The 15,678-nt window shown below is 42.9% G+C and overlaps 1 protein-coding gene across 1 annotated transcript; it reads right to left on the bottom strand.

The window, feature by feature from the left end:
* Positions 1–6,407: 6,407 nt before the first annotated feature.
* LOC6537313 (male-specific protein scotti) lies at positions 6,408–7,444 on the bottom strand. The gene has a single exon (XM_002097835.4). The coding sequence runs from the start codon at positions 7,267–7,269 to the stop codon at positions 6,817–6,819; it is 453 nt and encodes a 150-aa protein (XP_002097871.2). The 5' UTR covers positions 7,270–7,444; the 3' UTR covers positions 6,408–6,816.
* Between the last annotated feature and the right edge of the window lie 8,234 nt (positions 7,445–15,678).

Here is a 15,678-nt window from a genome sequence, read left to right as displayed (position 1 = left end):
ATGGGCCCCATTCCGATCCTGGCCCCCATTTGTATCCATTTGGCTGCAAATATGCTGGTGCTGGTGCTGGTGCTGTTGCCTCCGATGCGAATGTGTTTGGCTGTTTGTGAAAGCAATTTCCGCTCGTGTCCGCAATTAAAAAGCAATATCATCTGGAGTCGACGTAAACACAGAATTGAATTGAATTTTTATGATGTGTTTGCTAAATGGTTGCATAAAAGCCAAATATAACAGACAGGCCCAGGCTCAGGCTCAAAGATGCAAATGTAGATTCAGATACAGATACGGATTGAGATTCGAATTCAGATTTCAATGAAGATACAGATACATTTATCGTTACACTGCTATTCTGGTTACTGTAAATGCATTCAAAAGTCACAGGTGCCCAGCAAAAATTGTATCCGATTTTGTGTTTGCCCATAAATGTATATGTACGTTAGCAGAGGGAAGCAAAAATGAAAAAACCAATGGCGAAAGAAATTGAAATAAATGGAAATGAAATGGAAATGCATTTGCCGTGACGACGACGGGGTGAGAGGAGGGAGGGTGTGGGAAAATTTACCCCTTCTTTGGTTGCCTGGGTGGCCTGTTCCGTTTTAACTCTTTTGCTCGCTTTTGCTGCCAGGCTCTTCCTTTTTCATATTTTCTTTTTATATTTTTCCCTTTTTTCCACCAGACAGCGGCGTGTGTCCTCGACCATGTGTTTCATTAGCGTATTTATGGAATTTTTATGCGCTTTGCGACATTTAAAATGTGTGAAAAATGCATGAAGGCTCGGGCGATGGCTAAATGTATTTGCCAAATTAAATTCCACTCGGGGGGAAAGGGCGTAAATTTGATTGCAGGATGATGGCTTGAATTCCTATTAGACATAATTGGAGCTGATGGCAGTGCTGAGTTTTCAGGTACAGTAAATAATCTAATTATGACACTTTGGTCCGTAGATAATATGCTGTGTGGCCTAAGTAATACCTTAATGTAAATAGCTCAAAATAATAAATCTAATGAATATACAATTGTGCAATAAAATCTAGCTTAATAACGATTTACTAAGAGCTGTTTTAGTTTTATCTACCGTAGAGCTAAAATAACCTGCAAGGGTCAACTGAACTTGGGCAAATTGCTCATTCAAGTCCTGACTGCGTTAACCCTTAGTTGGCAAACTTCGTCCGTATTTTCCCAATTTGAATGCAAAATCGCTTCAACAATGGGCCCGTTCAACCCTGTTAACCCGCTCATTAAAAGCGCCTCAAACCCGGAATGGCGACAAAATAAAGGTCTTGTCATATTTGCATAAATGTTCACTCAATAAAATGTCATAATTAAAAAGTATTTCCTCTGTTGTTGGCCCGTTGCAGTTGCTGTTCCAGCCTTTGCTGCTGCCTTCAATGACCTTAATTGCTGGCGAACGTGTGGCAGCGATTCGAATGTGCCCCATGCAGCAGACGCAGACTGTGGCACTGTCAAATGAATAAAATTAAGTGTAGCACTGACTCTGGTCTGCACTACGGACTGCCGTGCAAGAGAGCAGCATCAACTGCTGGCAGGATATGTTGTTGCACTAATTGAATGTGGCATGCTGCTACAGCAGTCGCAGCAGCAGCAGTGGCACCGCAGTTTGCATCTGTATCTGCTGCCAGTGGCGCACAAGTAGCTTCATTTTGCGTCACAATTCGCATTCGCAGTCGGTTTCAGATTCGGATTCGCATTTTAAGTGCAATGGTGCCACACACTCGTACACAGGGATAACAATTGCTGTTGCTGCTGTTGCTGCTACGACTGTTGACATGGCAATGCAATAAAAGTTTGTGCCTCAGCTCAGCAATTTCAGTGGCAGCAACAGCAACAGCAACAGCAACTGCAACTGAATAAGCAACAGCAAACGCAAAAGCAACAGCAGAGCAAAAGCAAAAGCAACTGAGGTCTGCCAGTCGGCAGATGGCAATTGTTTCCCATTATTGCTTATGCTGATGATTAAGAGCGACTGAGCGCCGGCTTTCGTTGCCGGAGGAGCTTCCGATTCCGATTCAGTTTCGGTCTCGGTCTACAACTCGGATTCATATTCACATTCAGATTCAGATTCAGATACACAGAGACCCCCACCAACCGCACAAAAGCCATTCGCCCGGCGGCAGATTAAAATGTGTTAATGGTCCGCTGTCTCGTTATTGTGCAGACGGAGTGCGGCGGACGAATCACAAATTGCCATCAATTAAGTTCGCAAAATGCCAAATGAATCACCCAGAGAATTGTCTTTGGGACACTCAGTTTTCCAGCCATATTGTGCTGGCTTTTAGCTCCAGTTCGAGTATGCAAACAAATGGCGCCCTGGGCAGAAGATGTTGTATATGAACTTCTGAATTTTGAATGGCATCATAAATGAAGCTGTTGTATTGAATCAAACATTATTTACCTTCCATGCTAAGCATCCTTATTATATTCATTTATCTTTGAAAACTAAGTAGATGTCAGATAATTTGGGATTTGATTAATAATATTTGTGAAAAACTAAATAGCTGAAAAGCTGGTTGGAGTGCGTACTGTATCTGTTTGTCCCGGTGTTTAGGCCAAGTTTACTAGCTGGTGTTCGTCATTCTCTTGGCCGAATGCCTTTCTGATTGTCTGCGGTGGCGTTTGGTCTGTTTGCTTAACCGGCAAAAGCAACAGAAGACTAGGAACAACGGTCAATAGAAGTTCGCTTACGAGGAGCTGATCATAAGCCTGCTTATGTGTCCGTCCCTTCGCCAGACTTTGCCCTTCCTACATCCAGGGTATTCACTGTATGTGTGTGCGTTGTCTGTGAGTCTCTGTCTGTTCGAGGGAAGTGGCTTCTGTGTCCGTCTGTCTGTCTGCTGCGAGCTGCCTGTTACAGGAAATTCCATCAAATTCCTGTCGGCTGGGTGCAGTGAAATGAATAATATAGTACCATGGAATTAGGTTATTACACTGAAACTGGAGACTAGAGACTGAAGACTGCCGACTCGAGTAATTTCATTAGTTGCATTTTTAAGATGCACCCGAGGAATACCTACTTATGGCGGATATCCCAGCGGAAAGCTGCAGGTGAATATTATTATTTGGCATAAACTCAATTGGCGAGGCAGCTATTGCCATGGCTGCGGCACAAAGTCGTTGTTGCCAACTAGCAACTAGACACACAAATCGCTTGCTCGTATTTAGACAGCCGACTTGGATTGCCACTTGGGCGTCCCAAGAGCGGGGCAAGGGGGGTCCTAACAAGGGGGCCATTGGGGGAAGGGGGACTTGTGATGAGGAACAAGGAATCCAGCCAGACTGCAGCCCACCCACGCTACTTACGTCGAAAAGTGCCTCCAACTGATGCTCAGTTTGCCATTCGTTCGGGCGGATGTTGCTGCTGCTGCTGCTGCTGCTGCTGTTTATGTTGCTGGTGTACTTACTTTATTTTCCAACAATTTGCTACACGGGCTCAGTGTAGATGTAGTTGTGTGCGAGTGCCATATGCCGCAGGGGCAGTGGAGGAAGCAGGGGCATCAGAGTGGCATAAGAGCCTTGGTAATGGCAGTCACAGACATCAGTTTCCTCCGCAGCCAAACCCCCATCATTTTCCATGGACAGCAGAATCAGAAGCGGCAGCAAAAGTCAAGGTATTTTACTTGTGAATTGTTTGTAAGTGGAAAACTTTCTGCACACGTTTCCACGCAAATACAACAGAACAAAAACAAAATATGTAAAGCGCTTAACTCGATAGTGATGTTTAAATACTCTAGACAGCACTACATGGGCATTACTTCAAAACAATAACATCTGAAGTAATTACCAGCTACACAGTCAAGAATAATTAATTGAGTCAAAATATGGAATTTAACAAATGTATTTTAAAGCATTTTAAAGCTCGATAGAAACTAAAAGCAAATACAAGAATGCCATTACGCAAAACTATTGCTCATAATTAAACCGAATCATACTTCTACTGCTAACTAGTAAATTTATAAAATAATTTCAATGAATTTCTAATATTCTCCTTGAATAGAGAGAGTATCTAAAGCCAGTTAAAGCATAATTGTTAAAGTTTTTTGGCCCGCCGCGACGATGTAATTGTTTGTATGTAACTTTGCTGAGCGGGCGAAATCCCGACCATTTGAGTTTTTTTCGGGGGGACATTTCCCGGGAACTGAACTCAGTGACAATAATTAATGCGAACTTAAGTGTGTGTATAATTAAGGAGAAATTGCAAGAAGTTGTCGCGACATTGAATTCATGCCGGCGTGTGGATGAACCCAAATTAACTTGCAGATACTTGGCATGATGTTGGGTGGTTGGCTGGAATGGAGATATGTAGATATGTGAGGCAAAATCAATTACTCAACAATGCCCAGGTGATGGAGGGTGGCCATAGATCAAAGACGTGGCATAACAATGGAGCTCGGCGATAGCGGATGAGCATCAATCACATTTCGTGCCTTCAACTGCCGGCGGGTGGAATATCCAGGAAAGGCAGGAAAGGTAGGAAAGCCAGGAAAACCAGGATGGGCAGGAAACCGAGGCAACAACCCCAATAACTCGGGTCCATTTAGCATTGATGTGCAGAATGGGCAGAATGTGTTTGGATGGAAAGAGTTTCGCATCGTCTGTCAAACAATGGAATTCGAACGCAAAACGCCATGCCACACGATTGTCAGATTGTTGCAGCATTTGCTTAATGAATCCACCCTTGCAACATGTCATAATTTGCGCTTTAAACGTTGTGCCTCCCACTTATGATAACTCCTTTTGTGACGCGACTTTTGTTTAATTTGATTTCTGCGTATATTGCTTTCAAATGGACATCCCGCCCATGTAAATGCAACAATTAGGCGAACAAAGCTAACCGAAAATCAATTCAATTCAATGCAATTCAATTAGAAGGCGCGCCATTGCGGGGGCACCAACAACAACAACAACAGCAGCAACATTGTTGCATGTGGCCATTTGCAACGCAATCACAGAGCGACCAAAAAGCAAATGCAAAAGCTCAGCCTAAAAGCAGCCGCAAAAAGTTATGGCAGGAGTTGCCCCTTCCTGTCATGGGCGTCGCAAAAGGGGTGCAAAAGGGGTGGTGTCCTTGCACTGGGACAATTTAATTATGCGGTTATTGTTGGAGATTATTTAGTTCAATTTAAATGGCTTTTAGCAAGGCAAACTAGCAATATCACAGTAAATCACATTAGCCCACGATTTTAAAATATTTATAGTTAGTAGCTAAAGTACAACTAAATGATAATAAAATTGGAAATAATCCCTTCATTTTAAATTAAATAAACTAGGTATTTAATAGTCAAGGATTTATTGCAACATTTTCGTAGAGCAACACTCAAAACTAAACATTATTAAAAGTCATATTGTTTTTATAGTAAATATTATTGTAGTAATGGTAGTATGGAAATATTTAAAGGTATATATTTTTATGGTCTATTTTGAAGGACTAAATTGTAATGAAAAGTGACAGAATATTGTTCTCAGTGCTTATGTTGCGGGCGTGGCACATAATAAAGCAGGCTGTCTGTTGCAATAATGGCCGTAAATTGCCGTCGCCTCAACTGCTTCTTCTTTTTGCTGCTGCTGCTGCTGCAGCTCTTGTTGCTGTTGTTCTTGTTGTGGTTGGGGTCTTGCTGTAAGGGGGGTGGAGAGGGGTGATGATGTGGCCAGTGCAATTGCAACTGCAACAGCAACTGCTACTGCAACTGACTGCAGCCTATTTGTATATGAATGCGAGTGTGTGCAACTTTGTGCTGTGGCATGTGAAGCACATTTAGGAAATTAAATGCGTTTACCTTCTGTATATTCCCCTTCCTCATCCCTGCGGCATTGCAGCACAACCCCCCCTCCACCGCCGCCACCCACAATTTATAAGCCTTTTGGCTACATTTTGTGGCTTTGATTGCAATTATCTTTTGCATTTTGTATTTATTTGCTACACTTTGGGCAATTGTCCGCATACGGCCTTTGTCTCTGGGTTCCCTGGATTCCCTGGCTCCCACTGTTCATCTGTTCATTGTGGCCATTGTCAGTGGCCGAAGTCCATATGTGTGTGCGAAATTGTTGTTGGGGCCCTATAAAGCCTTTTGTTTTTGCCACAACAACGACGAGTGTAAGGGGAGAGGGGATGTACATACGTATGTGGGGCTTCCAATTTGAAGTTTATTAATTGTCAATTTCATGAATTTTTCGGTAGCCTTCGGGCAATTGGCCTCTGCCTCTGCTTCTGCCGGCAAACAAATCAAAAACTTTGATGCAAGAGGGAGTCTCCATTTGAACAATAAATGCTTTATTAATCTGATACCTGTAAGTGAAGTTCTGCAAAAGGTGGATTTATTAAGCGATTTGAAAATATTTAAAAGCGAATAAAGCTTTTCGTTCAATAGAGTAATCGATTAGCCAATATACCATTTTATTCACAGAAAGCGCTTTTATTAACTGTAAACTTTTTTTTTGTGGCTTATAAGTCTTGTTAATTGTTGACAATTGTGGGGCATGAATTTGGAAAACAGTAACTGGAAAACCAAATATGAAAATATAAGTTTAATAAACCGTGTTGTTTATTGAATAAAGATTGAACCGCAAACAGTTTTAATCCCCAAGTAAGTAAAGTAACCTTTTTTTTGTTTTTTATCTCAGTGTGGAAGTGGTCTGGGAGGAAAGATAATGGTGGTGTAAGGATGCATATCAAGTGTTGGCAGACATATGTAAGTGTACATCGTGTAAGATGGGATCCCAACGAGCTGGCTCGATCTTCCGAGGTTCAAGAGAGGTCCTTCTCATATGATCAATGGATGAATGGCGGGGAAGCATGGCGAATCAGAACTCACCCCAATGCTGTGGCAGACCCACACCGTTCGGGTAGTTCTGACTGGTCATGTTCTCGACCAGGTAATTAGCAAAGTACTCGCCTCGCTGATCCTCGCGAACTTGGCGCATTGCCCGCGTGACACTGGCCATCAGGCGGCACATTTCCGGCTCCCGACTTTGGCACGGCGGAGTTGGCTTGACCATAGTGTAGAAACTCCGTTTCTTGCGCAGACGTGGCGGTCCTCCGTTTGGGCCTCCTCTCGCCGGAAACACAGCCATCGGTGGCTCTTGCGGAGCGTCCAGGAGTATGTCCATCTGACGATTGACTCCCAGGAGCTGCTGTCCATCCTCCAATGTGTCATCAGAGTCATCGCCTGCATCTCCGGTCACCGCGTCGCCGATTCGATCGATTTGCTGCTCATCGTAGAGATCCGCGGCTTCGTGTTCGAGTAGTGTGTCCATTGCAGAGAACAGTCACAAAACGACAAAAAAAAAGTAACCAAACAAAGTTAACAATAAATACGGCAGTTTTGTGGGTTTCTGCCTTTCAATACGATGTTTTTTTTTTTCTGTAGTATCAGTTGTGTCGTTGGGTAGTTGTAGTGTCTGAGTTTATTGTGGAACTGATTTAAAAATATCATGTTACTGTGATCATGAGAAGTGTAAGCTTGACAACAAGGTATTTTTGTTCGAATTTAAGGCTACTTATTTAGGTGGACAAATAGTAAAATAGAAAGAGGTTATGAGGGGAGCAAACTATGGTTAGAAGCCAAAAGAGTTTAAAAGCGGTAGCAAAGTGTAAACTTGCCATATTTCGCATCCCGTTTGGTCGAAAGCTTTTCGCCTGCTTAACAGCCTCCTGAATTGGGGGGCGATTAGATAGAATTGTGTGTATCCATTAGATGTAGTCATATCCATATCGAGCGGCCAGTGACAAATGGGAAATCGCTGTCTGACATTTGCTCGCCTTGTTCCAAATCGGGTTCAGACCCCAATAGCCCCCGAGTGATTGGACACATTTAGCCCTATTTAACTCCCCGCCCTCCCCAACTCACCAACTCACAACCCCCTCCACACACACACACACACACATACACACACACACAGCGACGCCCCATCGTCGTCGTCATTACAAGCCATTTAACTCGACGTAATGCCTGCCATCAAGTGCTCCGGATTCCGAATCGAGGAATCGAGGAATCGAAATCGACAGCTGTTCGTGTGCCTGTAATGGGAGCACATTACAATCTGTAAATGAGCTCATTACGGCCAGCTCAATTAATAACTTTTCGTATTGCGTTTAAGCAATCGCATTTCGGAAATTGTTTGCCAGACAAATCGCTGCGAGAGCGAAAACTTTTACCCGCCCAAGGAAATTATGAAGTGGAAGTGTAAGTGAAGTGGAATGGTACGGACTGGAGTGGAGTAGAGTGTAGTGGAGTGGAGCAGCTGCATCCAACAAGTTAGCCATTATGACCAGCATGTGCCCAGAATGTATCTGCAACATTTTGAGCAGCGCACGCGCAGATGCTCCCACTCGCTCTCACAGCGCTCCTCCCTCTCTCTCTCTCTCTTTTGATCTGACCTCTCGCTTGTGGAACGATTTATTATGGCTTTGGGTCTATGACTGTGTGTAATCACATTGTTGCCATTTTCACTTCATTATTTTGCCTTAATACGGGCAAATTTTTGTTTTACTGCCGCACAGAGACAAATCGGGGATAGGAAGAAATCGGAAAGTTACTTTTAATTAACTTTTTTAGGTGGAAGTACAATAAATTTGAAAGCAAGTATGAATACGTTTATTTATATGTTCATGTGTAATATTACAAATAATAAAGTTAGTGGTTATGCTTTTAGTATTGAAGATCGTTTTACGGAATCTTACTTAGTAAATAGATATCATTTAGTGGAACTTACTTTGAATAGATTTCATTTAATAGAATTTACTATGAATACATATCATTTAATAGAACTTACTATGAATAGATATCATTTAATGGAACCTACTATAAAAAGATATCATTAAAGGGGAACTGACTATAAATGCATATCATTTAATGAAACTTCTAAGAATTGTCATGAAATTTCTCCCAGTGCGCCTTGCATCCTTCGCCTTCTGTTTGCGTCAGTTCGTGCCTTCCTCCTCTGACTACCTGTCCCCGTCTCTTTCTCCCAGGCTCTTTGCTCTCTGTCTCTCAGTTGGACTGTTACAGTTGGTTAAGTAACGAGGCCAGGATGAGCTTCCCTTCCAGTTATCAATGAAGAAATGAACATGTCCCTGCTGCTCCGTCGCTTCGGGCGACCTTGCCGATGTGTGGGCGAGTGGGTGGTGGTTGGGTGGATGGGTGGTTGAGCGGTTGAGTAGGGTTGGACTGGACTGGATTGAAATGGGTGGTGGATTGTGTCTGCTAGTGTGCGCTTCTGTGTGCAGCAGACAGTAATTATTATGCCATGTCCAGCGATAATTGATTCAATGAAATATCTCCAACACGAACATTGTGTCCATGAAAGCTCCTGGGCAAGGATATATCGCCATATATCTAGTGCCTGTTTGTGCGGCTTATTTAAAGCTCACACTAAATCCGATTTGTCAGCCAATAAACGAGTGTTTGTCTGTGACCTCGCTCGATGCAAATGGTGTCGGGTTAATGGTTTGAAAACTCACAAGTCCCAATTTAAATGTCCTTACCAATTAGCTTAGTAATTCAGTAAATTATGTAGATTTCAATTAATAACTTATACTAGTCGGCTACTTAAAAATTGCGATCATATGTGAAATGGTGGTATATGTACAGAAACTTAAATAAATCCTGGGCTCTCAGTTGACATCCACATCCACATGAATCCGTCAGTTTGCATTTCCAGACAACTTCTCAGTACATAATCAACACCCTTGACAGATGTTGGATAACTAATGAGCCCCTTTAAGGTGTTTTAATTAGGCGATGCTGGTGCCGTAAACCAAATCCCCAAACAATATGGAATCATGAAACAAATATTATGCTAATCAATCCATCAATATTTTAACACTCCCCTTGGGCTATTTGGACGACGCGACGTGCAGCCAGAATCAGGCAGCTTCAGCAACCAGCTGCCAGCTAATTAAATTGAATTATTATTGCATTTAATTATCGGCCATGCCCGGCATTCTATAGCCACATAAAATGTCAACTGCATTAGCATCATCATTATCGGCCAGGCAGGACAACACTTTCGGGCAAATTATCCCATGGAGCCCCAGTCCTCTTTGATCTCCGCCTGCATCGACGTTGCGCTTGTTAAATTCAATACGGTCGAGCATAATTTTTATTTTTATTTTTATATCCATTTTTCCAAGAGGGGACAGTCGGTGGATATGCATGTGGATGTGGATGTGGCAGTGGATGTGCGTGCATTTGTCTCCTGCTCTTTTATATTTTCGTTTTTAATTACTTTTGCGCTATTTTTAAGCTGTCTGCGGACGGGCAACATTCGAAACCAGGTCCCAAGTAATGACAGAGCAGGGACAAAGTGCCAGGGAAACCAGTGCCAGTCCTCAGTTCTCAGTCCCGCTGCCTCCGAGTTCCCCAGTCTTCAGTCCACTGCATCTTTACTAGGTGTTAATTTATTTTTAATTTTTATTATTTATCAGCGCTCTGCGATCGCTGTGGCAGCCGTCTCCATCAAAGAGCACCACACAAAATGCTCAGACGTAAGTGGATCGCTCTGGCGCTTTCGGGCACAGTCATGGATTTCCATGTGCCAACTGCATCATTATCACTGGGAAAAAACGTTTTGAGGTATAGAAATGTGTTTACTTTTCTTTGAAATAAATTAGTTGCCTATGTTTTTATCAAAACACAATGGGAACAATATCGTTAGCTATATGACAAACTCAACATTTGGGTTTATATTAACATCTACGATTTGTTGAAAAGTATTTTACTGGTAAAAACAGTGGTTTCGTTCCTATACAGTAGATATAGTTGATATAGTAAATACACATAAGGATCGAGGCCACGTTGATCTACCCATGTCCGTTCGTCTGTGTCCGTCCGTATGTCCGTATAAACGCTGAGATTTAGGGAACTAAATAAACTAGCTAAGACTAAGCAAGGAGAAACGCCTACGCTGCACAAGTTTGTTTTCAAACGATTTCCCCAGTTGAACAACGTTTAATAACCAAATTGTTTATAAACAATAACTCAATTAGTTTTCTAGCTCCTTGATTCTGCATTACTCCCTCAGTTAAAAAGAAAATAATCACGTTTTCATGTGTTGATTCCCGGAACACAATCAGTCTATTTTTTACTCCCCGTAAGTGGATAAAGAGATCGCTGTGGGTCTTCAAACACCCGGACAATCTCCATGCCGCCACCTCGCAGTATTCCATCATCATAGCGCTGACGTTTCTATTGCATGCCATGTGCCACTGCCACAGACCATTCACATTCCCATTCCCATTCCCATCGTCGTCCCCAACCGAATCCCAATCCCAATTTCGTTTTCCGTTCCCTGGACTGCACTCTCGCATGCAATTAATATCAGTTTTATGTTCTAATGACATTCGCTGCGCTGCATTTGGTGTGCGTTTAGCGGAGGAATGGGTGCCCCCAAAAAGAAAACCATCATCGCTCAAAACGGCGTGTCGGGCACGAATCTTTCAAGTTGTAAAAACGCCATTAAATTGGCAGCGAAGTGCATGCCAGCCAACTATGATGAAGGCGATGATGATGATCAGTCATAAGAGGAGCAGCACACCCGTCTCTTGGCCATAAACAACTTGAAACTTGGAAGTTGGAATGAATGAAAGAGCGAATGGAGGTGCGTAGGGCGCAGTGGAGTTGTTGGCCCATTAAAAGGGGTCCGACCCTGGCCACATTTAATTCACTTTATTGACTTTAATTAATTTGTATGTTTTTATTTCGATTTTCGACAAGAATTTCTCGTTCGCCCAACATTTCGCTCTTTTGTTGTAAATATCATAAATATTTCGATGCTGCTGGCCGTCATAAAATGTTTTTGTGGAAAAGTAATAAAGCTAAAAGTGTATAAATAAGTGCTGTAGAAAGCGATGGTGGGTGTATTTCATGCTGTGCCCGCTACTGTTCCAGCCACGATTGGCATCTTAATGGTCAATAAAAGCTAATTAAATGTTTTTAATACAGTCCTCTTATTTCAGGGGGGGAGTCTGCCAAGGGTTTGAAGGCGGCTGGAATGGTAATGATCGATCAAAACACTCCAAGCAGTTGCATAAATCAACACGCAGTGATTATCGAAAAGATACAAGATACCGCTGTGAATGCACGTGTGTATGTGTGTATCTGTGTATCTGTGTGGGCGGCCAGGCAATTGCCGCACGCACACCACACCGCAAAGCACTTTTAATTGTCTGCAGTTCGAGGAGTGGGGAGCCACTCGGCATCCCCATCAATAACACAGGGATCGTTGTTAAGGAGAGGCCCAAAAGGCGAGGGAAAATGGCTACACGCTACCAAAATGCATAAGCCAGGAAAGGTGAAATTCAAGAAATATTCAAAAGCTTTGTGATAACGCACACAAAATTGTAATTTGATATTGAAGATACAACTTTTCTTTCATTGCATGCGATGAACCTTTTAAGCAAAAGAACATGTTTATATGCTCAAAGTGTTTTCAATTAAAAGTTGATAAAACTCAAGGAATCTGTTAGAGGTAAGGACTCGGAATCGCATAACTTGCATTGACATTAGCTTCGAATTTTGTTTCAGTGTTGGCGCTTACCCCCAACCGCCCCTTTGCCCTTGTTCCCTTTGTACTGTGCTGCATTTTCGAACCGCCTGCATCTCCTCAGCATCGACATCCGAACTCGAATCCGTATCCGAATCCGCATCGACGACGTCGTTCTGCGTTGACTTCTTGGCTGCCGTTTGAGTGGTGCCACTGTCTGGGCTCCACTTGGGTTTCTTTGCCACTACACTCCACTCCACCCGCCACTCCACTTTCCCCACGGAGTTCCCCTTTGCTGGCCCCTTTGGCCACCACTCGCTAGCGGGCTCTTCGTCAAACACAACAAATCGTTTTCATTGCCGGGCAAAAGCATTTTCAAAATTGATGCGGTGTCTGCGTTTAGGTGGAAAATTGAATTTTCATTTTCATTTCGCTGTGGCCCCGTCGTCTGTCGTAAGGCTTGATGCTTGGGGTGTGTTAACTTAAATTTGATGAGCTCGAGGTATTTAAATAAATTGTTGCATGCGTTCTGTTTGACATTTTGTTATTTTCGCCGTTGATTGGTGGAGTTGCTCGTCCCGGTGGAAAATGTCACCCGCAGTCAGTTTTTTCGTTTTTGGGCTTCTTATAAGTAAGTAAGTGGTTCCATTTCTAAACACCTGACTGGGAAGTAAAAAGGGTGGCGAATGTAGACCCATAAGAAAAGCTGCCGTTTTAGTTAATGTTTCTTACTTATTCAATAACTAATTGATTAGCGTTTCCATTAGTTTTAATGTGTCTACAATGTAAACAAAACCTATCGCAATCAAAGAGCACAGGTTAGTTCCTACCTTTAACTGCCCATTAACCCGCTGATAAGTCCTAAACTTATTATAGGGCGTTTGAAAACCCAGGCAGCATGAAGCAGCATGAATCTTGGCTAAATTATCCGAGTGCCAGACAAGAGGCCATCAGTCGCGATTCACAAGACTCAATCAAAAGGCCAGACATTCCTAATTGCGGATGGGCATGGGCGATGTGGGTGGGGCTTCTCATTAGGTTATCTCCGCCCGCGGCTGGGGGGCAGTAAATAGAGTCATCAGCAGTCGATAAACGTTATCGGATCATCACATTTATATTGCTGCTGATTAATGAAAGGCAACGGCAACGGCGACGGCAATGGCAACGACTTAGGCGAAGGCAAACGCAAACGCGACTTTTAAAACTCAACTGTCAACTGCCGTCGGCTGTCGTTCATTTAATTGCTGCCTCTCGACGACAAAGCCGTATTTTACAGTCAAAGAGCCGGGAATAAGGGAAGCTGGACCATCAGGAGCAGCTGGCCACGTCCTCATCCTCCATCCAGCTTTTTTAGCTCATGTTGCTGCTGTTGCTGCAACTCCTGTTGCTACTTCTGTTGCTACTTCGGTTGCTCCCGCCTCATTGTCTCCTTTCGCACTGGCTGTCGGCACTTAAACGACTGGCTGCAACATTCTTTGCTGACAACGCAGTAATTAAAATTCAATTGCAATTAAAAGTGCGCACGCAAAACGGGCAACGACAAACAAAACGAAGGCCAGGGAGGTGGCGAAGATGCCGCGGCGGCAAAGGCGCTAGGAATGGAACGAAAGTAAGATCGAGTAACTAGACTGCAAGTAGGAGGGACTAATAGTGGTTACTCTGTACTAAGCATTGGTATATCCAATAATTTTATGAGAGCAATGAAAACTATTGATCACCTGATATATTTCTTATAATCAAGATACAAATTTGATACAACCTACATACTAACTATAAAGTAATATAGATATTATACAACATAATTTAATCTAAGAATCTAAGAAATATTATGGAACTGACTTATTCCTGAAATACTTTGCACAAGTAAATATGAATTGAAAAAATCAAAAGTTTGGTATTAAATTAACGACTGATACGCCCGGTAACTCCACCATTACAGGGTGTAGAAATTTGTCGCAACGCCAACTTTTTGCCCCTTGAAGCTCGCAGTCGCCCAAGACAATTGTCGATTGCCTCCACTGGTGGCCTGGATTGCCTGCCCTGTCATCGTCTTTGGCCGCCTCCTCCGACCACTCGTTCTCCATTCCACTGCACTGCATCTTCATCTCCATCCAGATCTCCATCTCTCCAGACTGCCGTATCCAGTTTCGCGATTCTCGATTCGCAATTCGCGTTTAGCTGTTTTCCGCGGCGCATTCTTGCGTAGGCGTTTGACGTGCCGCTGATTAGCCGGCAGTTCTCAGCATTTGCCATTCGAGAGGGACTGGGAATGGGAATGGGAATGGGGATGGGGATCAGAATGGGAATCGCAGTGGCAGCCATATGCGGACACCCGAGACTCGAGACTCGGGCCACAAACACTTTTAGGGCGAATTAGCCAGCGAAACAACAAACATTTGCTGAGCAGGTCTGGGAATCAAACGCGTCAGTACATCAAGTAGCTTGCCATTTCGCGTTTTAATTGCCGCTGCTTCTGTTGCCTTTTCTTTAACTTCTGTTTTTTTTTTTTTTTTATTTATTTGAATTTTTCAGTATTTGTCTCTGTTGCAAGAAATGTTCGTGGAAAACGATAGGAATTTTGTATTTGTTTTTGCGCTGGCAATTGCATGTGAAGCATAAAGGCGCAAATGAATGCAAATATAATTTTTAATTAATTAAGACAAAATACATTTGCTGGGTGCAAGTGCCCATAAAAGCACTTTGCAATTCTCGGGAACTTCGCGCTGTTTCGAGTGTCAGCGGAATATATTTTTTTAAATGCCAAAATTAAGCGGAAATTGCAAGCAATTATATGGCGGTGATAAGGCTCGGTGAACTCGGTTTTGTGCTAAAAATCAATTGGTAGAATGTCGAATTGTATTTATTTATCGCAAATTGTAATTGCAATATGTTAAATATTTCACAAAGAATTCGCAGCAACATGGAATTGCAAATCAGTTCATGGCAAAAGTGTCGCGAATACGCAGCCTGCCGCTGCTATTTATGATAATTGTTTTTCGGTTCATTAATTTATTGCGGGCACTGTTTGGCATGCGATCAACACAGAACTCCTCCGTGCGAAGAGGCGGCCAATGCAGATAATTAATTACAGGCTGCGTTTAAATACAATTTCTGCTTTATTATTTGCCCGTTTTATAGGCCTCGTGCACTGGCAGAAAAACGAGCATGTATTTTGAGCAA

This window comes from Drosophila yakuba, chromosome 3R (genome assembly GCF_016746365.2).
Source record: "Drosophila yakuba strain Tai18E2 chromosome 3R, Prin_Dyak_Tai18E2_2.1, whole genome shotgun sequence".
Taxonomy (NCBI): domain Eukaryota; kingdom Metazoa; phylum Arthropoda; class Insecta; order Diptera; family Drosophilidae; genus Drosophila; species Drosophila yakuba.
Note: the sequence above shows the minus strand (reverse complement) of the source record. Positions and strands in the feature narration are given on the sequence as shown.

Coding starts and splice junctions, on each gene's coding strand:
- LOC6537313 (XM_002097835.4), bottom strand. CDS start 7,269: ATGGACACACTACTCGAACACGAAGCCGCGGATCTCTACGATGAGCAG.